Source organism: Marmota flaviventris, chromosome 17, assembly GCF_047511675.1.
Source record: "Marmota flaviventris isolate mMarFla1 chromosome 17, mMarFla1.hap1, whole genome shotgun sequence".
NCBI lineage: Eukaryota > Metazoa > Chordata > Mammalia > Rodentia > Sciuridae > Marmota > Marmota flaviventris.
The window spans coordinates 60,043,162-60,064,222 of NC_092514.1; the positions used below are offsets into that span (position 1 = coordinate 60,043,162).

The window sequence follows — 21,061 nt, forward strand, 5'->3', positions numbered from 1 at the left end:
TTCAGTCGCCGGGAAATACCCCGAGAAATCCGAGGCTCGCAGGGACTGGGGCACAGGAATGGTAAAAAGGAGGCAAGGACAGGGAGGATCCTGAAAAATCCAAGAAAAGGGAGGAGGGAGAGGTGCCTAGAGATGCGCTGAGGGATAAGTAAAAGAATACATCATTTTCTGAAGGCAATTAATTCTTCAGACTTGGGGTTGGGCACCCTCGAACACTGTGAATTCAGCATTTTGACCTTACTTCACTTTTCAGATGAAAAACCTTAGGCTTCAAGAAGTCAAAAAACACTCAAGACTACACAACTACCTAGCAAATGATGATGATCCCAAAAGCCATTCTTTTTCCAATGACAGGGTTAAGAGATCCTTTCAGGGAAGATGGAATGGGAAAAGGGAGACCCTAATCCCCACCTCTCTCTCGAGGTCCCTCTCCCCACCCCTTCCTTCCTGTCTCACTAGTTATTTAACCTCTACCCCCCTGTGGCTACACCTCAGAAACCTTTGTAGCCAGAGATGGGGACGGAGCCCACAGAGCAGGTGGGAGTGGGGGACGGGAGGGGGTGAAGGGTTACACCAAGGGTGGGGAAGGGGAAGGGATGGGATTCTCCATTTGTCATCAGGCCTCTGCCATTCTGACTTGTGTTGGAGCCCCAAAATCTGAATCCCAACCCTTGAGGCCCCTTTTACATGAGTGGTTCAGTGTGCCTATACTTAAGGTAGTGGCGGGGAGGAGGCTAGAGAAAAGAAAGAAGATGGAAATCCATTCCAAACCAAGCTTTTGGGTTCAGGGTCTAGATCTGAGGCAATGTCTGCATCTGGTCGACCTTCCAGAAGAGGGCGCTGCAAAGGGAACGGCAAGATTCCTACCCTCACACCCACCTGTACTGGGGATTGAACCCAGGGCCTAGACAGGGGCTCAATAAATTGCCCAGACTGGCCTCGAATTTCTCCTGCCTTCACCCTCCGGAGCAGCTGGGATTACAGGTGTGCGCCATCATGAGGCAAGATTTATTAATAATACAAACGCTTGATCTATGGAGAGCTAGATGCTTTACATACATTATCTTCCATACTTCAAACGGGTCTCAATTAAAACATTGCCAGGTGGGCTAGACAGGATTTCTAATTTCTGCTTTATATATTAAGTACTGAGGTTCAGAATGAGCAAGAAACTTGCTCAAGGTCACCCAGGAAACAAGAAGCAGACGCAAGAGGGATGCAAGGGAAGTAAGAGCCTTTTAGGTTGTGCTTGGAAGAGTCTAGAGGAGCTTCCATATACTGTTATTCCTGGTCTCACTGGGGTTTCCTGCGTGGAAGGCGTGGGGCGGGAGAGAGATGCAGGCAAGTATTTCATACCGTCCCTCCTCTCATTTTGACCTCCCCAGGTTTCCTGGGGCCCCTACTCAGGGGATGGTGATGAAGTGTACTCTGCTGAGCCGTTGCCAGAGATCTGCTACAAGGCGGATGTCCAGGCCTTCAGTCGGGCCTTCCAACCCAGCGTCTCTCTGACGGTGGCTGCTCTAGGTTTGGCCGGCAATGGCCTGGTCCTAGCCACTCATCTAGCGGCCCGACGCACTGCCCGCTCACCCACCTCGGCCCACCTGCTCCAGCTGGCCCTGGCCGATCTCCTATTGGCCCTGACCCTGCCCTTTGCCGCAGCAGGAGCTCTCCAGGGCTGGAGTCTAGGAAGTGCCACCTGCCGTGCCATCTCGGGCCTCTACTCGGCCTCCTTCCATGCCGGTTTCCTCTTCCTAGCCTGTATCAGTGCCGACCGCTACGTGGCCATCGCTCGGGCGCTCCCAGCTGGGCAGCGGCCCTCCACGCCCAGCCGCACACACTTGGTCTCAGTCTTAGTGTGGTTGCTGTCATTGCTCCTGGCGCTACCTGCGCTCCTCTTCAGCCGGGACGGGCAACGCGAAGGTCAGCGACGCTGTCGCCTTATCTTCCCCGAGGGCCTCACGCAGACCGTGAAAGGGGCAAGCGCCGTGGCGCAGGTGGTCCTAGGCTTCGCGCTGCCGCTGGGCGTCATGGCAGTCTGCTACGCTCTGCTGGGCCGCACGCTGCTGGCCGCCAGGGGGCCGGAGCGCCGGCGCGCTTTGCGCGTTGTGGTGGCCCTGGTGGCAGCCTTCGTGGTGCTGCAACTGCCGTACAGCCTCGCCCTGCTCCTGGATACCGCTGATCTACTGGCAGCCCATGAGCGAAGCTGCCCTGCCAGCAAGCGCAAGGATCTGGCACTGCTAGTGACCGGCGGATTGGCCCTGGCCCGCTGCGGCCTCAATCCCGTGCTCTATGCGTTTCTGGGCCTGCGCTTCCGCCAGGACCTGAGGAGGCTGCTACGGGGTGGGAGCTGCAGCCCAAGGCTTCAGCCCCGCGGCCGCTGCCCCCGCCGGCCCCGCCTTTCTTCTTGCTCAGCTCCCACGGAGACACACAGTCTCTCCTGGGACAATTAGGGCTGCGAATCCAGAGGAGGGGGTGGGCTGCGGAAACAATTCCAGGGAGGGTAAGGGAAAAAGAGTGTAGGTGGGGAAACACTGAGAACGATAGGAACCTAAAGGGATTACTTCTGTGTCTTGCTACATTAAATTGATAACATGGAGATGAGATGCAACTCAACAATTGTTACTATTTTTGAATCACCGACTTCGAAGTGATTTGTAGCAGGGCAGACAGTTGGGTTACACCCCCTCCCTCCTCACCCCCGTGCTTGGGTCTGAGTGGGAGGTGCTAAGAGCCTGGGGCGGGAGGGGGGTGCTGCTGAGTCTGCTAAAGCTCTAGGCACTGACACCCCCTCCACTTTTACTAAGTCTCTGCCAACAGAGGTGAAGTGGGAAAAGTGCCAGAAGAGGAGGGGCAGGGGTTCCTCTTGACATAGCGTAAGGAAGAGCTTTCTAACAACCAGAGCGCTATCCAGTAATGGCTGCCTTAGCAAGTACTGAGTTCCCGGTCTCTGGAATGTGTAAACTGAGGCTGTCCTGCACTGTGTGAGCCTGTGTATGGTACCGAGGTAGGGGCTGGGGACAGGAGATTCTCGTTTTGAACAGGCGTTTGAATTAGATTAACATAGTATAATCCCGTCTAAAGTTTCTGCGATGGAAAGAAAAAAAAAGTAATTTAAAAAGTTGAATTGGAGTTTTTCACCTTGCAGAAAAAACTAGAAGGGAATTGCAATGCAAATTACCAAAGAGGAGTTATCAGGGGTGTGGTGTGTGTATGTGTGTTTGTGTGTGTGTGTGTGGGGGGGGGGGTACTTTCAGTTCTCCAACTTCCCTGGGGATAGGCTCAGAGGGAATGCACTGAGTTTGCGGAGAAGGAGGAAGGTTAGACAACGAAAGAACTCCCCTGCAGGCAAGGGCCTAGGATCCAGACAGGGAAGAGAGCTATGGTTGTGTTGTGGTTGTGTTATGTGTTATGGTTGTCTCCTAGCCTAGGTAATTTCAGTACAGAGCTCTGTGGCGAAGGCACAGCCTGGATGGCCTCTTGAGTGGATGGCATTGATTCTTGGTCTTTGTTTTGCACGATCGAAACAGACAGGAGGGTGTTCACGTGCGACAATTCTCTCAGTTTAATATCCTGTCAGCAAAGCTGTACCCAGCACTCCAGCCGAAGCTAGGGGCGAGAAGGGCGTGGCGTGGGGAGGAGGTCTCAGGGGAGGCGCTGGCTTGAAGTCCCCGCCTTGTCCCGCCCGCCAAGCCCGGACTAGCCGAGCTTCCAAGAGCCTTAGCTAGAAAGCCTTGGCCTCTAAGGACCAGGATCCAAGGAAGTCCTGGAGACTGTGCGGATCCTCAAGGGGTCTCACAGCTAGCCTTTGGGGGCCGACACAGAATCCTCCTCGGGAGACTTAGGGAATCGCCGCTGAGTCAGCAACGCGCGCACACTCGCGCGCGCCCGCTTTCTCCTGCTGTTGCCAGGGCCCGCCCCCGGCCGCCCAAAGCCTTGGTTAACCCCTCCTTGCTCGGAACTGCAGAATATTCGCCCTGGGGGGCCTCCGCTCTATTTGGAGATCATAGAATTCCCTAGAATGCGAAGCCACTCTCTCTACTCGAGTTCGGTGAACAGCACTCTAAATTCGATTTTATTGCCGGCTAGGTCTGCGCCTTCCCTCCTTAGCTGCTTCACCTCAAAAATGAGATGACTCAGATCTAGGAACTGGACTTCTTAACTCCAGGGGTGCAGGGTCGTCTTTAGAGCTGGGTCTGGTTCAGGTCTGGAAACCCTCACGATAGTTAAAGTTCTTCCGTTTCCCAGGGACCCTGAGAGGAAATAGAGCGCAGCAGTCGAGCTTCCCTTCAACTCCATGCCCTTCGTTCTCCAGAGCTCCTCAAGAGGGTTTTTAATTTGGCTGGCTGGTGAACTAAGAGTTAAAACAAGAACTTGAAGGCGGGCTCTCGTGATGTCACTGGCACCCCGCTGCCGACCTCAGAAACTGGGGCGTGGTTAACATCGTACCGCCCCCTCCCTCCCTGTTTTCCCCGCCCCTCCCAGCTGGCTCCCAGCCAAAGGCACATGATGCAACCCAAAGCAGTTGCAAGCTTGTGATTGGTGGCCAAGCCCGGCTCCAGGCACAGGGATTGGGCGGAGGAGACTGTGACGAAACGTGGACCCTGCCCTGTAAAGAAGGGAGGAGAGAAAGAGGAGGGAAGGGGGGGCTCAAGAGGGAGGGGGCTGGGGAGGCGGGGTCCGGGAGCTGTGCTCGCGCCCCCAGCGCGCCAGTCCCGGGGCTGCAGGGAGCGCAGCGCGCGCCGCTGGGGCCCCGGCCACCGGACGCCCTACCGGACACGACCCTCCCTGGAGCTTGGACAACTGCCCACCTCGACACTGCACCGGACACTGCCCCCCACAGGGCTGGACACTACAACGGACACTACTTCCCAGCTCCGGACATTGCTCCCTGTTCCCCCCAGGCCCTGGACTCCTTCCCCCCCTCCCCCTACAGGGGCCCAGACGTTGAGCCCATCGCAGGCTCTAGCCAGCGTCCCCTAGCACCCTAGCCCTAGACATTGCCTCCTCCCTGTCCCCCTCTCCCACCTCCTCCTCCCGCCTCATCTTTCTCCCGCTTGGGTCGGAGCCCCGCCAGTTTCTCCGATCCCCTGCTGCTTGGCCTCGGCTGCCTGGGCCCCCATCCCCCGTCTGCTCGCCCGGATGCCTCTCCCGGGGGGGTTGTGGTGGCTCCTCTGCTGCCGTCGAGGCTTCACTCTTCTGCACCGGGACTATGGTGACGGCGAGCTTAGCGGGGACGGGGACGAGGACGAAGACGAGGAGACCTTTGAGCTACGGACCCCGAGTCCAGCGGGCGGGAGGGTAAGTCCCGGGGGGATTTAGAGTCTTGTCTCAATCACTTTCACTACAACCGGCAGTCACGCCTGATCCCACTCCAGACTCCAGCCAAACGCTGCCGCACTCTTAGCAAACTGGGGATGTGGGAGAGATTCTTGCTTGGAGCCCAGAGCCCCCAGGAGCTCAAGGAGCAGCCCGACTTGGGATGTGCCTGTGGGCCTAGCGCCGCACACTGGGCGCTGTCCACCTGCTGGGCGCCCTGAGGCAGGGGAGGCGTCACGCGTGGCGCGACCTGGCCTTGCCTCTGCCTCTCCCTTCCCTGCCGGCTCGCGTCCCATCCCGTCTCCTTCCGCCTCCGCCAGGGCCAAAGAATGTGGCGAGGCCGGCTGGGCGGCTCGAACGCCTGGGTCCCCTCTGCTCCAAGTTGGTGAGCACTGGGGCCAGATTCGGGAGCTCCCTCCACCGGGATCTGGGCGAGGGGGAGAAGGCATCCTAGGATTGGGGTCTGTGGTGAGGACCGCACGGACAGGGAGCTGGGGGCTGTGGCCCTTTGAGGACCTCTCGTCATTACCCTGCCGCTCAGGACAGAACTTTCGGCCTTCCCTGGTGAGGCTCCTGGGAAGTCCCTGAGGGGACAGTGGGGAACACTTGGTTGCTGGGTTTTGTCAGATCTCCCCTTCCGGTCACCTGAGGCACGATTGATGTGGCAGACCTCCATCTCTGATGTCGTGCCCTTTCCCATGCTTCTATACTCTGGCAATCAATCTCTTATGTGCTGTGGCCTGGGTCAGGCTCCCATCCCCCTCAGGGGTCCCCAGCAGGCTCTGTGGCTCAGTGCCCGGGTGGGGCGGGGTGCTAGTGGAGCCTGCGCCAGCACCTGGCGAGGCAGAGGGCAGATAAATATAGAGGGGGGGGAGGGAAGCAGGGGACTGCGATTACCAGGGTTGGTCTAAAAGGGTGATTAGTACCTGCCCCTCTGGTGCTGTGGCTGAAAGCTCTGCTCAGACCCTCCAGAAAATAGGTGAATGTGTTTCCAGGGAAGGCAGAGTACTCAGGCGTCCCGCAAGCTTCCAGTCTGGGCAGGGTCTGCTCTGTCAACCAAGCCATTGCTTCCTTCATGCTCCACCTCCACCCCCTCCTCCTTGGGACAGGTGTCCCTGGTCTCCCTTCCCCTCCTCCCCACTCCTGGCTGTCTAGCAGTCTGGGCACAGTGGGACCATGGCACAGTTCCTGCCTGGCTTGGCTTTGGGTTGGGTTTGAGGCTTTCTCAGACCCCAGTCTACACTTGAAGTTCCAGGAGAGCCGGTAGGGATGTGGTGAGAGAAGGACAAAATCTCAAACCACACCTGGCCTGGAAAGTGTGCGCTATTTTTCAGCCTGGCCTGCCCTTTCTGAACCCCAGCAAAGAGGTGGGGTCTCTGCTGTCCCCTGAATCTCAGGAGTGTTTTTGCGGGTGAATGTACCAAGCTCTTAAATTCCCTACATTTGTCTCCGTGCCCACCACATGCCTTCCCCTGGCCAACAAGGTAGAATGGGTGAAGGAAAAATGAGGAGGAAGGAGTGCCTTCCAGGCTGCCAAAGGGAGAAGGGACTTGGTCCACTTCTGGTGTTTCAAAGATGAGGAAATGTGTGCACAGAGAGGGAAGCGGACTTGACACAGTGAGTTAGTAGTCTAGCCAGTATTAGATCCCAGGTCTCTGACTCCCTGCCCAGGACTCTTTCCACCCTATCAGACCCCTTTGCATCTTCAAAGGGAAAGGGGGAAAGGCCGGAGCTTTGGCTTCTTAGCTCCTGGCTGGTCTTAGAGTTTGTTTGCATAGACACCCCGGATAGAGCAGCTCCTGGTCATTCAGCCCAGTCACTACCTAACTCCTTGACTTCTTCCTCCACCCCCTGAGCAGCACTGTCTTAGACACAGAATTGGGCAGGGAGGGCTCTGATGCTGAGTTTCCTTGCCTATCTCCCCAGAGTCCCCTGGATGTAACACTGACTCAGCCTGTGAGGAGCGCCGCAGTCTCTGACAGGTGAGTTTCACCTCTTCATTCTTGGTTGTTGTTGTTTCTTCTTAACTTTATTTTATTTATTATGTGGTGCTGAGGATTGAACCCAGTGCCTCACACGTGCTAGGCAAGCACTCTACCACTAAGCCACAATCCCGGCCCCATTCTTAGTTTTGAGACCCCAGCTGGTTCCTGGGACCCGCATCCTTGTGGTCTTCCCTCACGGGGTTGTGCAATAAGGGAGAGGCCCAATGCTGCCGGACGCTGTGGTTTGGCCGGGGTCCCGGGGGGCGGTCCAGTCTGGGGGCGTGGGGAAGAAGGTGGGGGGGTCCTGGCTATTTCTGGTGCAAGGTCAGAACGGCCCTGCGGTTCCCACAGCCTGGAGGAGGGGTGCCCAGCTTAGGAGCAAGCACCCAGCGCAGCCTGGGGAGCCCCTACAGAGGAGCCCCCTGGAGGCGGAGTGGAGGTCTCGCAGCCTCACTCAACTTTTCCTTTCTGACCCAGGCTGCACAGCTGGGAGGAGACTTGGAGCCTCATTCCAGAAAAGGGTCTGCCGGAGGATGACCCCGACATCGTTGTGAAAGGTGGGGACTCCCTCAGGGCACTCTGGAGGCCCCCAGTTGTAGAGGATAATGTCTCCTTGGGCTGGCCCCTCATCTTCCTTTGTCCTCCCAGGTTGGCTGTATCGCGAGCCCCGCGGAGGAGGGGCACGGCCATGGCTGCCTCCTCGCCGAGCCTGGTTCGTGCTCACTCGTGATTCTCTGGACCATTTCAGCAGCAATGGGAAGGGTGCTCGGCGCCTCGGGAGCCTTGTACTCACCAGCCTGTGCTCAGTCACTGGCCCAGAGCGCAGGCCCAAGGAGACTGGTGAGACCTCTTGGGAACCCTCCTACCTTCCTGGCAGGGGTGACAACTGGCCCTGATTGCCCGCCATGGTCTCACTTTCCAACAGGTCTGTGGTCAGTGACTGTGTCTGGCCGGAAACACAGCGTCCGCCTCTGCTCCCCCCGCCAGGCAGAGGCTGAGCGCTGGGGGGTGGCCTTGCGCGAAGTGATCTCCTCAAAGGCTCCGCTAGAGACCCCCACCCAGCTATTGCTCAGGGACATACAGGTGAGAGAGGGAACTCAACTAAGAGCCTGGAGGATGGTTAACTTAAAGCTTTCTTGGCACAGGGAACTCCCTTCCCCATCAGGTGACCCTCTTCCTGGTATCTAGGAGAGTTGCGGGGATCCAGAGGCGGTGGCCCTCATCTACCGTCGGAACCCGATTCTGAGGCATACCAGTGGAGCCTTGTATGCCCCACTTCTGCCCCTGCCCTATGGAGTCAGTGCCCCAGGTGAGTGGTCCTACGGCCCAGCTTTCCTGGATGGGATGAGGTAGATCATAAGTAAGAATCTGAATGCCTTAATTGGCAGGGACTTAAGTCTTCAAGGGCTCTACAGAGATCTACACTTTTCAAAGGATGAAGGTGAAACTAAGCTGATAAGAGTGGAAGGGAGGGAAAGCAGAACAGGAAAAAAAAAATGGTTGTGAGTGACTATTTCTCTAAAAGATCTCATTCTGACCATTAATGATCCTTCTGGGATTTTTATCCTTTCTCTTCTATTTTTAAAATCATGGTCTTGATCTGGAGTTGTGGCTCAGCAGTAGAGCGCTTGCCTAGCATGTGTGAGGCACTGGGCTCGATTCTCAGCACCACATATAAGCAAATAAATAAAGGTCCATTAATAACTAATTAAAATTTAAAAAAAAACATGGTCTTAATAACATGTCATATTACCTTTATGCGTGGTAGAAAAAAACACCTCTTGGGGAGAATGTGCTTGCCTCATCCAGCTATATCTCTCCCCAAAAGGGTATAGTGACTAGTCTGGGTACTAAAGCTAGAGGATTAGGGAGCTGGGATTCTGAAGAACTCTGGTTTTCTAACTCCCAGATCAGCCTGTTCTATCCCAGTTACAGAATCTGGGGTTTGAACCTACTTCCCTTAGTCTTTCTCTCTACCATACTGGTGAGACCTCTTGGGAACCTTCCTACCTTCCTGGCAGGGGTGACAACTCGCCCTGATTGCCCGCCATGGTCTCACTTTCCAACAGGTCCAGGTTTAGGAGGATAGGGAGAGAGGATTTCTGGGAGGCAAGGGTTGAAAGTTTGGCTTTGTGGGACCATTGCTTTCCCTTCACTATTCCTGTCATTCGTACCCTTCCCTTCTTGCCACCCCTGTTCCCATTATACTCCTGACCTTTCCCTGGTTTGCACCTTCCTCCCAGGGTGCACCTCTGTGTCCCCTCTCCAAACCGTCCCTCCACCCCCACCCTCCCACAGGTCCTGGCTATGCACCCTTGAGAGAGGAGGCGGTAAGGCTGTTCCTTGCGCTCCAGGCACTGGAGGGGGCAAGGCGCCCTGGGCCCCTGATGCAGGGTGTGCTCCAAACCTGTCGGGACCTGCCTGCACTCCGGGATGAACTCTTCCTGCAGCTGGCTAAGCAGACCTCAGGCCCTGCAGGTCCTCCTGGGCTCCCTGCTACCCAAGACCCTGCAACCCTGCGGTACTGGCAGCTCCTCACCTGCATGAGCTGCACCTTCCGGCCTGGGGTAGCTGTTCGGGGGCACCTCCTAGGGCATTTGGAGAGGTGAGAAGAAAGAAAAAAGTGTAAGGCCAAGGCAAAGGAGTTTCAGGGCTGGGAGAGAACTAAAGGCCTTTGCAAGGGGGTTGACAGATGGAGAACCTAGGTGCAGAGAAGGGATAAATCCCCTGCTTTTGTAGGAATTGCAAGATCATATCCCACTGGTGAGCAAATGAATTACAATAAGGCACCCTCTTTGGGCAGAGGAATTATAAAAAGTCTGCTTTTCCTCATCATGCAGACCAGTACCAGGGCTTAGGAAAGCACAGTAATGTGGTTCAATTTTGGATTTCAGCGGGGAAGATCAGGAGATTTTCGAAAGTGGGTGGGGACAGTTGGGAGAAAGCTGCCAGAAGACATCGAAAGTAATTTAGTTTAGCTCCATGCAAAGCCCCGGAGAAAGGCTGCCTTCAAGAAACTTGAATTGGAGGGAAGGAGTTTGACTAGATGAAATAAAATATTAATACAAGAAGGGGAGAGGGTGGGAGGAGGAATAAGAGGAGTAGGAAAGCCCTTGGAGCACTGTTCCTGTGATTCCTCCTAATACAGGACTGAGCAGGCACTGCCGGACTCGGAACTAGCGGAATATGCGCGCTTCATCAGGAAAGCTCTGGGCCGGACGCGCGGCAGAGAGCTGGTGCCATCGCTGGCAGAGATTTCCGCACTGAGCCAACGACAGGAGCTGTTGTGCACGGTGCACTGTCCAGGGGCTGGTGCCTGCTCTGTGGCCATTGACTCTCACACGACAGCAGGGGAGGTGAGGCCAAAGGTCCCGGGTATCCCCAACCCTTCCTTCTAAGTTCTCATACCTGCTTCTCCTGAACCCTGGGTTGGCCCTAGTCTCTGATTCCTTATTTCTATAAGTGGGATAATGGTAGTGTCAGTTGGATCCGTATGCCTGAGGATCCAAACAAGACCCTCTTCCTCTCTTCCTTCTAGGTGGCTCGAGAGCTGGTGGGGCGGCTGGGTTTGGCCCGGAGCCGCAATGTCTTTGCGTTGTATGAACAGCGTGGTGCCCAGGAACGAGCGCTGGCTGGGGGGACCCTCGTGGCCGACGTGCTCACCAGGTTTGAGAAGTAAATGTCCAGCCCAGAACTGTTCTATTAACCCATCTCCTCAGCTTAAATCACTAAGCAAACATTTATTGAGCACTTGGCATTTGTTCTAAGTTACAGACAGACTCCCTATCTGCAGTCTGTGTGTAATCTGACTTCTATGCTCACCTTTGTAGGCCACTCTTGGGGGCCCCGCCCAAAACATATGGCCACACCCCCAAACTTGTCCTGCCCCTTTCCCAAGTCGCCAGCACTCTGCTGGGCCCTGCTTCCCCATTGCCTCTGTTCTTTTTTCTTCTGCAGTTTAGCCTCAGAGGAAGCCAGACTGGAAGACTCGCTGGACTCCGGGTGGAGACTGTGTCTGCGTCTTCACGGACCTCTGCATCCTGAGGGACTATCCCCAGACGGTCACGAACTGCCTTTCCTCTTTGAGCAGGTGAGGATCTCCGACATTCACACCTCGGAATATACCATCTATGCCTGATCTCTTTCTAGGCCATTTCAATTAACCGTTCTGGTAACCCCAAGGTAGACTGTCCCCAAACCCTTAACTTCTCAGGCTCCACCCTCCAAGGTGATTTGCGACAGTATAGTTGCCACTGCTGGCTGACGCCCGGTGCCTTCCTTGCAGGCTCATGCTCTGCTGTTGCGCGGCCGGCCGCCACCACCCGACGACACACTGCGCGCCCTGGCGGCGCTGCGCCTGCAGAGCCTGCACCGAGACTTCTCCCCGCGGGTGCCCCTGCCTCGCCTAGACCGCCTGCTGCCGCCCCCCATCCCGCCCCCCATCCCTCCGTGCGAAGTTCAGCCCCGCCCAACTCCCAGGCCACCGCCCTCAGCCGCCCTGCTGGCCGGGGCATTCTGGAGCCCCAGCCTGGCCAAGAGGCGGGCGGAGCGGGCTCGACGCAGTGGGGCCTGCCGCACAGCAGCCCCCGAGGGAGGAGGCGGAGGCGCCCGCACCGCTGCTGCTGTGCTGGGCGGCTGGAAGCGGTTACGGGGCATGGGCCGAGCTGAGGCCATGGCTGCCTACCTGGCTCTGGCGGCGCAGTGTCCGGGGTTCGGCGCTGCTCGGTATGACGTTCTGGAGCTGAGCACGGTGAGGGGGAGAAGGGAGAAGGGGACTCTGGAGGCCCAAGCCCCACACCTTTGCCCCAGAGCCATAGGCCCCCACTGTGGGTCACTTCACTTCCTACTTCCAAATGCCAGGAGACACCAGCCCTAGGGGGCTTGCACCTCCTGGACCCTAGCCCCCTTCATATTTCACTGTGTATCATAGAGGGGTCAGGGAACTCCCTGCTCACAACCATTTTCCCCTACCAAAAAGAATGCTGTCCTCTCCTTCCCCCCTGACTCTGCCTATCTGTCTGCAGGAACCTGGTGGAGGTGCTCCACAGAAGCTATGCCTGGGTCTGGGAGCCAAGACCATGTCCCTCTCCCGGCCTGGTGAGACAGAACCCATCCACAGTGTCAGCTATGGTCATGTGGCCGCCTGCCAGCTAATGGGTCCCCAAACCCTAGCATTGAGGGTAGGCGAGAGTCAGCTCCTCCTGCAGAGTCCCCAGGTGAGTAGGAAGAGGCAAGCACAGAACAATCTATGGACCATCAATCATGGGTACAGCTCTAGGTACTGGGAAGCCAGCTATGATCAAAGACAAGCTCCTAGGAGCTTAGAGTGTGGGAATCAGACAATCAACAAGTAATCAAAGATCATTAAGCTAGAAGGAAAGAGTAGTATGATGGGAAGTAACTGTAGGGGCCAAGCATTAGGTAGTCAGAGCCAGATTCTCAAGAGGATGACATAAGTTAGCCACAGGAAAATCTAGGGGAATAGCATTCCAGATAAAGGGAATTGTAAGTACAAAGGCCAAGAGAGGAAAGTATACTTGGCATGGTAGAGGAGCAGAAAGAAACAAGAATGATTTGGGCACAGGGGTGCACACTTGTAATCCCAGAGACTCCGGAGGCTGAGACAGGAGGATCATTAGTTTGAGGCCAGCCTCAGCAATTTAGTGATGCCCTATCTCAAAAACTTAAGGGGTGGGGGTATAGCTTAGTGGTAAAACTCCCCTGGGCTCAATTCCTAGTAGGATGGTGAAGATGGGTAAGGTTGTCAGGAGCGAGAACTTGAAGGACCCTGGTAGAGAAGCTGGAGCCCTAGAGCCTGAATGAAAGAAGAGAATCTAGTTGCTCCTGTTGTGCATTGACCTCTGCTCTCTCTTAGGTGGAAGAGATCATGCAGCTGGTGAATGCCTACTTGGCCAACCCCTTCCCCGAGAGGCCCTGCGGCAGCTCTGCTCCTCCATGCCAAGACCTGCCAGACACCTCCTCTCCCAGCCAGCACCAAAGCCTGGATGAGCCCCAGGGACAGTCTGGCTTCTTGGGGCAGCTGCAGGACTGAGCCTGCCAAGAGGTCATGACTCCCCTCTTCCCTCCAGCCTGGGCCAGGACTACTCTGAGATTTGAGGAGACCATGGACCCTTTTGGCCCTGCAGGGACAGGGCACAGACCCCACACCCAAGGTCTGAAATGGGTGTGGACAATTTTATAGTTTGTTTCTTAATTTATTTGTAGAAGAGAAGCCAAAAAAAAAAAAAATCCTTATTTACACAAACCCTTCTTGTGGGAGTGTTTTCAATGGGACAAGTTGGAGCTCCATAGCTCACAGCTCCACCCCTGGGGACACCCACACTCTGGGGGTTTTATCAGACACTGAAGGGAGTCTGGACACCACAGAGCTCCACCCTCCTTGACCTTCTGGATTTAACCTCCTCTTAGCCAGTTTGCTGCTATAGAGTAATGGGCGGGGCAGGCAAGAAGACAGAATTGGAAGCTGGCAATTACTCACCCTCTCTTCTCCATCCAGTGGCAAAGGGGTGGCCCCATGGTATCCCTGAAGCTGGAGGGCTGTGAGTCATTAAGACTGTCTCTGCCTATATTCTACCCTGGTGTCCAGCTTCTGATCCTGTTTGGGTTCATCTTTGTTCTGCTTACTGCTTTGGGCTTGAAATGGAGAGAAGCTTGAGGCAGGATATAGACCCAAACATTCCTCTGGCACAGAAAAAGAACTCAGGATGAGTACAGCCTACTCCTAAGTTCTGTCCTGCTTATCACTTTGAGTTGAACTGGGTTGAGTTCCTGAGATTCTTATGGCCCTGGGCATCCAGAGTTCCAGCTTTTCTGACCTGCTCAGAATGAAATAGGCCCTACTTTCATAAACCCCACATCCTCTTTGCTGAATGGAGGAAACTGGAGCAGCATTGATTCAACCTGAAGCAGGAACTTAAACACTAAGGAGACAGTAGACCTCATTAACCCTCTCTACTTGAAAGCTGGCTGGGCTCCAGGGGATGAAGTTGGCCAACTTCAGTATAACAGCCTGGTTCAAGGCAAGGGACCTCAATGGAAACAGACATACTAAGACCTGGACTAGGTGGGAAGAAGTTAGAGGAAATGAAGGCAACCTTACCATCACTCACCTGAAAACTGAAGATCCCATCCCCCATAGTGACAGATCAAGCCCTGACTATATTCATCTCCAAGCTTTATAACTTTATTTGAACTGAACAAGCATATCAAGGGTCAGGAATGGAAGGGAGGAAGTTGGGCCAGTTTCTGGGGAGGAGAGGAATCCAGTAAGGTAAAGTTGGATTAGAGGGACCAGTCATGGTGGTGGCTGTGCTTCCTGTACAGGGGGGAAGAGCAGAGAGGAAAATCACTGCTCCTGGGTGCCCCAGGAGATATAGTCTGGCCGTGTGGCTGCATGGTACTCATCAATGAGCTCCTGAACAACCTCCCTGGACCTGTCCATCTCATCAAAATTGTCCTTGAAGATATCCTCTTTGCGGAACTGCTCCAGGAAGGCCCCCCGTTTCCATAGCTTGTCATACTGCTGGCAGGAACTTTCAAAGAGCTGAAAAAGAAGGAAATCTTCAGAATGGGTGCTAGTATAATACGGGGACTAGGAACAGACTGGGGGAGCTAGGTGCAGTGTCACATGCATATAATCCCAGCTACTTGGGAGGCTGTAGATTTGAGGACCACAGATTCAAGGCCAGCCAGAGCAACTTAGTGAGACCCTGTCTCAAAAATAAAAAGCAGTTCAAATCTAGGTACTGCCAAAAGGGAAAACAAAAAGGAAAGGACTGGAAGAATTTGATGAAGGTAGATAGACACTGGTAAGAAGTGACTGGACTCACTGAGGAGATACTGGTGTGGTTGGCCATCATGAGCCCACTGACCCGGTGGGCTGAGGGCAGGTAGGGAGACTTCCTCGACAGGGCCACCTGGATGCTGGCTGGGCCCCAGGGGATGAAGTTGGCCAACTTCCGTTCACGGATCCTCTGCAAGCTCTTGTGGACCTGAAGTGGGTATGGGAGCAGTGATGGTGGCCACTCCTCTACCCTGTGGATTCAGGGGACAGGGCAAAGAGGCCTCACTTACCTGGGTGGGGTCCACCTCTCCCTGGATGATATTGAGGATGGCGATGTAGCAGTGGTTGGTCTGGCGGTCCCGGCCTGTGGACACCATCACGTTCTTGGGCTGCAGCAGCCGCCTCATGACATCCAGGACTGTGGTCTTCCTCACGCTGGCCACCTGAGGGGAAAGTGGGTCACAGGGACCAGGCTGGCACTTAAGACATAGTCCAAAAGAGGAGCCAACACATGTCCCCATCCAACTCAGGATACTGTGATATATCTGTGGACAATGTCTCTAGGTTCAGGTCTACCCCAAGACTCTGAGGCAGGAGTAGGCTCTTAGCAAACTCATGCCCCTATACAGGAGGAGAAGCCAACCCCATTCAACCCCGTGCCTGCAGGAGCCAAGGCTGAGGGAAGGTGGACACAAGTCAGCAGGCAAATGGCCTGCTTCCTGTCAGGCCCTGAGCAAGAGCCTTGGGGGGCTGCAAAGGGTAATTTTTGGGCAGAGGGGAGAAAAGAAAGTCAAAGTTCAGTATCTCTAGGCCCAGGCCAACCCTGCCTGGGACACTGAAGGCTGCTCTTACTGACTGGTCTGTAGTGAGGGGGGTGTAACCGGTCATGAGGAAGTGGAGCCGTGGTGTGGGAATGAGCGAGGCGATGAGGCCGATGAGGTCGTTGTTCATGTAGCCGGGGTAGCGCAGGGTGGTGGTGCTGGCCGACATGATGGTGGACACCTGGGGATGGGGGTGTGCATCATGGGTATTGGCCCATGTGGGACCTCCCTTCCCAGATGGCCTTCTAGCAATGAGGGTTTCTGGTCCAATGGAGTCTAGGATGGGGCTCACCAGCTGGTTGATCTGGGAGAAGGATGGGTTCTGGATGTGGAGGCGGTCTGTGGCTATCCGATTAAGGGCTGTATTGTCCAGCACCACCTGAAGGGTAGAAGGGAATTACAGCATCTTTTTGAGGAGAAAAGCGGTATAGAAATAAGGTATAGCTCAGCCATTACTAAACTCCAAAACCAGGAAGTAACTTTTTCTAATTTAAAAGGAAAGTATTTTCTTTGTGGCATCATCATGTACTTTTGGACCATGCAGGACAGTTAACAAATATGTGAGTTCACCTAGGTATTACTCACAGTGCTTGGCTCTAGAGATACCACAGAGAATAAAACAGGCATGGTCTTTGTGTCATTGGGCTTACAGTCCAATGGGACAGGTATTAATTTTTTTTTTTTTTTTTTTGTACTGGGAATTTAACTCAGAGGTGCTTAACCATTGAACCACATCTCCAGTCCTTTTTATTTCTTAATCCTGGGCCCAGAGACACAGATCTTGCCTTTCTCTTCTCCCCTCTGCCCCAAAAAATTAAGTCTTGCTAAATTGCTCAGGACCTTGCTAAATTGCTGAGGCTGGCTTTGAAATTGCAGTCCTCCTGCCTCAACCTCCTTGTTGCTGGGATTACAGGTGTGCACCACCATGCCTGGCCTAGACAGACATTAGGTATAAAACAACGAGCTTGGGGTGTAGGCACAGTGAGCATGTGCTTATCATGCATAAGGCCCTGGGTTCAATCTTAAGCATCAAAAAACAACATTTGTCTGTTTCATTTATTTAACAACCCGAAATATGCACAAAGAAACCTGACCTTTACTGGGCAGTTGCTGAAGCCTTTGCTAATGAAGTGATCCTTGAGTTAAGAGTTCAAACATGAGTAGGAATTGAGTGGGCAAAATAAGGGTAGGTACTCTCACTTTGTTGAGAGCCTTGCTGCCTAAAAGGACTGAAAGCAATCTGGAATTTGGGACCTTACTGCACAATTTGGCCCACATATTGTGACTTTGTTGATCTCTGTTCTCTGTAAGAGCAGGGACTTGGAAAAAGCAAGGTGCAGGTGACTGACTGGCCTACAGAGGTAGGCCAACCCTCCCAACTTGTTCTCCTTTGCTCACCACGCAGTCTGCATTCTGGGTCAGCCTCTTAAGTGTGAGGAGTGAGTTGTAGGGCTGGACCACCACGTCACTCATCTCATCCTGACTGGGGAACACTGAGTACGTCTGTACCAGCTTCTTGGGATACCTGGGGGCAAGGAAGAGGGAAAAGGGGAGGGTAGACAGTGAAGTGGATGAACCCCATGACTGCCACTCTCAATCTCCTCTAGGGACAATAATGACCATTCATTTGCCATTGAGTTCTTATACAAAAGGAGTAAGAGTAGAACTAGCCTCCCCCAAAATCCCAAAATAAGCCACAAGTATCAAATCCTGTAGGCTCCCTCCCCTTCCTTTTAACCTCTTCTTCCCCCAGTTATTGCTTCCAAAGTATTCCCTGAGTGGGTTTGTCCCTATTACTCAAAGCAGAGAGGGTCCTGGCAGACCTAGCAACTCATGAGAAAAAAAGTGAAAACATGAAAATATAGTACCTAGGGAACAAGGGATAATGTCTTCTCAAATACAGGTTTACCTGTCGTTCAGTCGCTCCAGAAGGTAGGAGCCTAGGCCAGAACCCGTACCTCCAGCAATGGAATGGCACAGCACAAAGCCCTGCAAGGGGAGAGGTGGAGAGGCTTCATGCTTGGCTCATTCCCTACTTCCAACACACTGTGTCTCAAGGTTTCTTCTGTGTTCATCCAGGATGAGGCTCCTTGGGAAGGTTTAGAGCCTGAACAGGTTGAATCAATTCCATGCACAAGGAGCTGATGTCACCCAGGTTATGACTTCCTTGAGAACAAGGACTGTATCTTATTTTCTTCAATGTCCCAATATCTGATGCCAACCCCGCTGCCCCAGTTGCTGGGGATCAAACCCAGGGCTTCCCTCAGGCTAGGCAAGTGCTCTATCACTGAATTACATTACCAGTCCCCCAAATGGTCTTGAATTGTCCCCTTTGTATTAACCTGTTCAGGTCACCTCCTCACCTTTCCCCAGCCCTCTTCAGTGGGGAGGCCCTCACCTCTAGACTGTCACTTCCATCTGCTTCTCGGTCTATGATATCAAAGATGTCTTCATGGATTTTCTCACCCTGTGTAGAGACATGGGAAGGGAGGGTCAGGCTGAAGATTCTCTTGTCAATACAAAGAACTCTACTCTGGGACTTTGTTCCCACCCTGAAGCAAAGCCTCAGTGTAGTACTTAACCCAGAAAAGCTAGTTTTCAAATGATTTGCACAAAATTTGCATAAACCTTTCCCAGGCTTCTGTCACGTCAGGGTATCCATTTGTCTCTTATTTATTGTCAGTCTAGTCTGGTCAAATTCCCAAGTGGTTTGATCCTGCCTTGCCCCAGGGTGGGAATATCAAGGGTCTCCGGGATGGACACCTGGGAGAATCCCCTGGCCCAGTTGTTGCCAGCTCCTCCTCCATGTTCTGAGAGGTAGATGTTCTCCGGGTTATAGAGCTTGGCATATGGAGAGTTGAGGATGGAATGGATCACCCGGGGCTCCAGGTCCAGCAGCACTGCCCGTGGGATGTAATGCTCATCGTCAGCCTGTCATGGAGAATCCAGGAAGGGCTCAATGAGCTAGCGTGAACCAAGTTCTCCCATCTCTGGCTCCACTGACCCTCCCTCCTCAAGCCAGCTGCCCTGGCTACTCTGCCCACCAGGTTTCCCAGTACCAGGCCATTGCCCTTCCCTTCAGGCCCCTTGGGCCACTGTGGGCTTTGGCCAAGTCGCTGGGGGCACCTGGTAGAAAAAGACGTCCTTGCGGTCAGTGCCTTCGGTGGCGAACTCCTCCACGATGCCCTCGGGGCTGATACCATGCTCGGCGCACAGCTGTTTCCAGAACTCGAACCCAACTGAGAGAGGGGGGAAGACGCCCGGGTCTGCGAGAGCCGTAAGGCCTGAGGAGCCCAGCGTTAGGCTCAGAGGCAGTCACACTCAGAGGGTGGACCCAAGACGCCTGGGCCTGGGAGCCATCACAGCTCAGGGCTGGAGGCGCAGTTCTTGGTCTAGGTTATCATGCGCAGTAGGGCAGGGGGTTCATGGAAGGGAAAGAGGGACTGGTGGGTGCCAGGCATTTGAGTGCAGCCCGATGGGGCAGAACCAGAGACTGGCGGGGCCCGGCGCTCGCTTGCTCACTCTGGTTGCCGCACTGGCCCAGTTGCAGGGTGATGATCTCCCGGGGCATCGCTGTTCAGACGTGGGCGCGCCAGCCCTGGCCCGGCGGGAGTCACCGCTGAGACGAATGCCTGGCAGCCTGGCGGGCAGGACGTGGGGAGCGCACGCTCTCCTCGTCTTTTGACGCTGGTACTCTGTCTGCGCGTGTGCAGTGTGGGCCTCTCCTCAGCCGGCGGGCCAAGGAGCCGAACCTGGGCATCATCTTCTCCCCTAGCAGTCGCAGCTGGATTTCGGCACAGGCGCAGACAGAGGCCACGCCTCCTTCTGTCCACCGTTCCGCGCTTGCGCAGCGAGACTTTGGGGGGCCGGGTGGGTCACCAGTTGGGTGTGGAGGAGGGGAAGGGAGGAGCGGCCGGACAGATGCTGCTGTCCAGGAGTATGCAGTTCCCTACCCCCATGTATGCAGATGAACTTCTGCCGGCTCTGCTAGGTCGAGGGACTGAATTCAAAACAACTCTCCTAATTTAAATTTCTTTTTAAAAATGGTATTACAATATTATACACAACATAAAAGTCACCATTTTAACCATTTGTAAGTATCCAGTTCTGTGGCCTTAAGTATATTCACATTGTTCCGTGAACATGACCATCGACTAGTTTTCATCCAGAACTTCTTCACCTTCCCAAACTAAAGCTCTGTACTTTCCATTCCCTTCTCCCTGCAGCCCCCGGCAATTACCATTCTACTTTCTATGAACTTGATTCCTCTACGTACCTAAAATGAATCATACAGTATTTGTCCTTTTGTATCTGGCTTTTTTCACTTAGCATAATGCTCCAAGATTCCTCCATTTTATAGTTTGCATCAGAATTTCTTTCCCTTTTAAGGCTGAATAATATTCCATTGTAACATTGTATGCATTAATCATATTTTATTTATCCATACTCCAATAAACCCTTGGGTTGCTTTCTACTTTTTTCCACATTATGAATGATGCCGCTTTAAATGTGGATGAACAAATATCTGCTCAACTCTCTACTTTCAGTTCTTTTTGCTGTATACCCAGAAGTAGAATGCTGGATCATATGATAATTCTAATTTTTTGAGGAATTGTCATACTATTTTCCACAGCAGCTGCACAATTTTTGCATCCCCACTAGCGATGCAGAAAGGTTCCAGTTTTATCACCCACCAACACTTGTAGCTTTCTGTATTTTTGTTAATAGTCATCCTTATGATTGTGAAGTCGTATCTCATTGGGATTTCTGCTTTATTTTAAGTGACAGAAAAGTTGAAACATACAAGTATGATTTTGTATTTTATTATTTTTTTGTTTTGAAATTTTATACAAGCATATCAGATATAATATCAGAGAAAGTAGACTGCTTTTTTGTTTTTTAATTCTCCATTGGGGTTTTTGTGATTTAGCTATGTTTAAACAAGTAGATTTATTTCATTCTTTTCTTTTGTGGTACTGGGGATTGAACCCAAGGCACTCTACCGCTGAACTATACCCCCAGGCCTTTTCATTTTTGAAACAGGATCTTGGTAAGATGCCCAGGCTGTCCTTGAACTTGCAATTGTCCTGCCTTAGTCTCCTAAGTCACCAGGATTATAGGTGTGTGCCACCACA

At 53.6% G+C, this 21,061-nt stretch overlaps 3 protein-coding genes across 9 annotated transcripts; 2 read left to right on the top strand and 1 right to left on the bottom strand.

Moving 5' to 3' along the window:
- The first annotated feature begins 498 nt into the window (after positions 1-498).
- On the top strand, positions 499-2,610 carry Ccr10 (C-C motif chemokine receptor 10). Its single transcript, XM_027947212.2, has 2 exons — positions 499-537; positions 1,386-2,610. Exons 1-2 carry the CDS (start codon positions 514-516, stop codon positions 2,448-2,450), a joined length of 1,089 nt encoding a protein of 362 aa, XP_027803013.1. The 5' UTR covers positions 499-513; the 3' UTR covers positions 2,451-2,610.
- Positions 2,611-4,683: 2,073 nt separating this feature from the next.
- On the top strand, positions 4,684-13,546 carry Plekhh3 (pleckstrin homology, MyTH4 and FERM domain containing H3). 6 transcript variants are annotated; one of them, XR_011704986.1, is made up of 14 exons: positions 4,684-5,298; positions 5,637-5,880; positions 7,243-7,298; positions 7,779-7,858; positions 7,950-8,141; positions 8,227-8,384; positions 8,490-8,610; positions 9,600-9,906; positions 10,450-10,657; positions 10,840-10,976; positions 11,259-11,391; positions 11,587-12,026; positions 12,326-12,517; positions 13,177-13,265. XR_011704986.1 is itself a non-coding variant. In XM_071603345.1 (14 exons), exons 1-14 carry the CDS (start codon positions 5,210-5,212, stop codon positions 13,351-13,353), a joined length of 2,559 nt encoding a protein of 852 aa, XP_071459446.1. In that variant the 5' UTR covers positions 4,684-5,209; the 3' UTR covers positions 13,354-13,546. The 6 variants fall into 6 exon arrangements, 4 of the variants coding, with proteins under 4 accessions (XP_071459446.1, XP_071459447.1, XP_027803002.1 ...); XM_071603345.1 differs by having other exon boundaries at positions 11,587-12,051; positions 13,177-13,546; XM_071603346.1 differs by having other exon boundaries at positions 10,840-10,967; positions 11,587-12,051; positions 13,177-13,546.
- A 937-nt stretch (positions 13,547-14,483) lies between these two features.
- Positions 14,484-19,707, bottom strand: Tubg2 (tubulin gamma 2). Of its 2 annotated transcripts, XM_027947195.2 has the most exons (11): positions 19,449-19,707; positions 19,053-19,165; positions 18,690-18,857; positions 18,325-18,393; positions 17,836-17,915; positions 17,325-17,451; positions 16,219-16,305; positions 15,958-16,107; positions 15,396-15,548; positions 15,152-15,313; positions 14,484-14,865 (listed from the first exon to the last, which is right to left on the bottom strand). In XM_027947195.2, the coding sequence occupies exons 1-11, from the start codon at positions 19,495-19,497 to the stop codon at positions 14,668-14,670; spliced, it is 1,356 nt and encodes a 451-aa protein (XP_027802996.1). In that variant the 5' UTR covers positions 19,498-19,707; the 3' UTR covers positions 14,484-14,667. The 2 variants fall into 2 exon arrangements, with proteins under 2 accessions (XP_027802996.1, XP_071459469.1); XM_071603368.1 differs by lacking the exon at positions 15,152-15,313.
- Between the last annotated feature and the right edge of the window lie 1,354 nt (positions 19,708-21,061).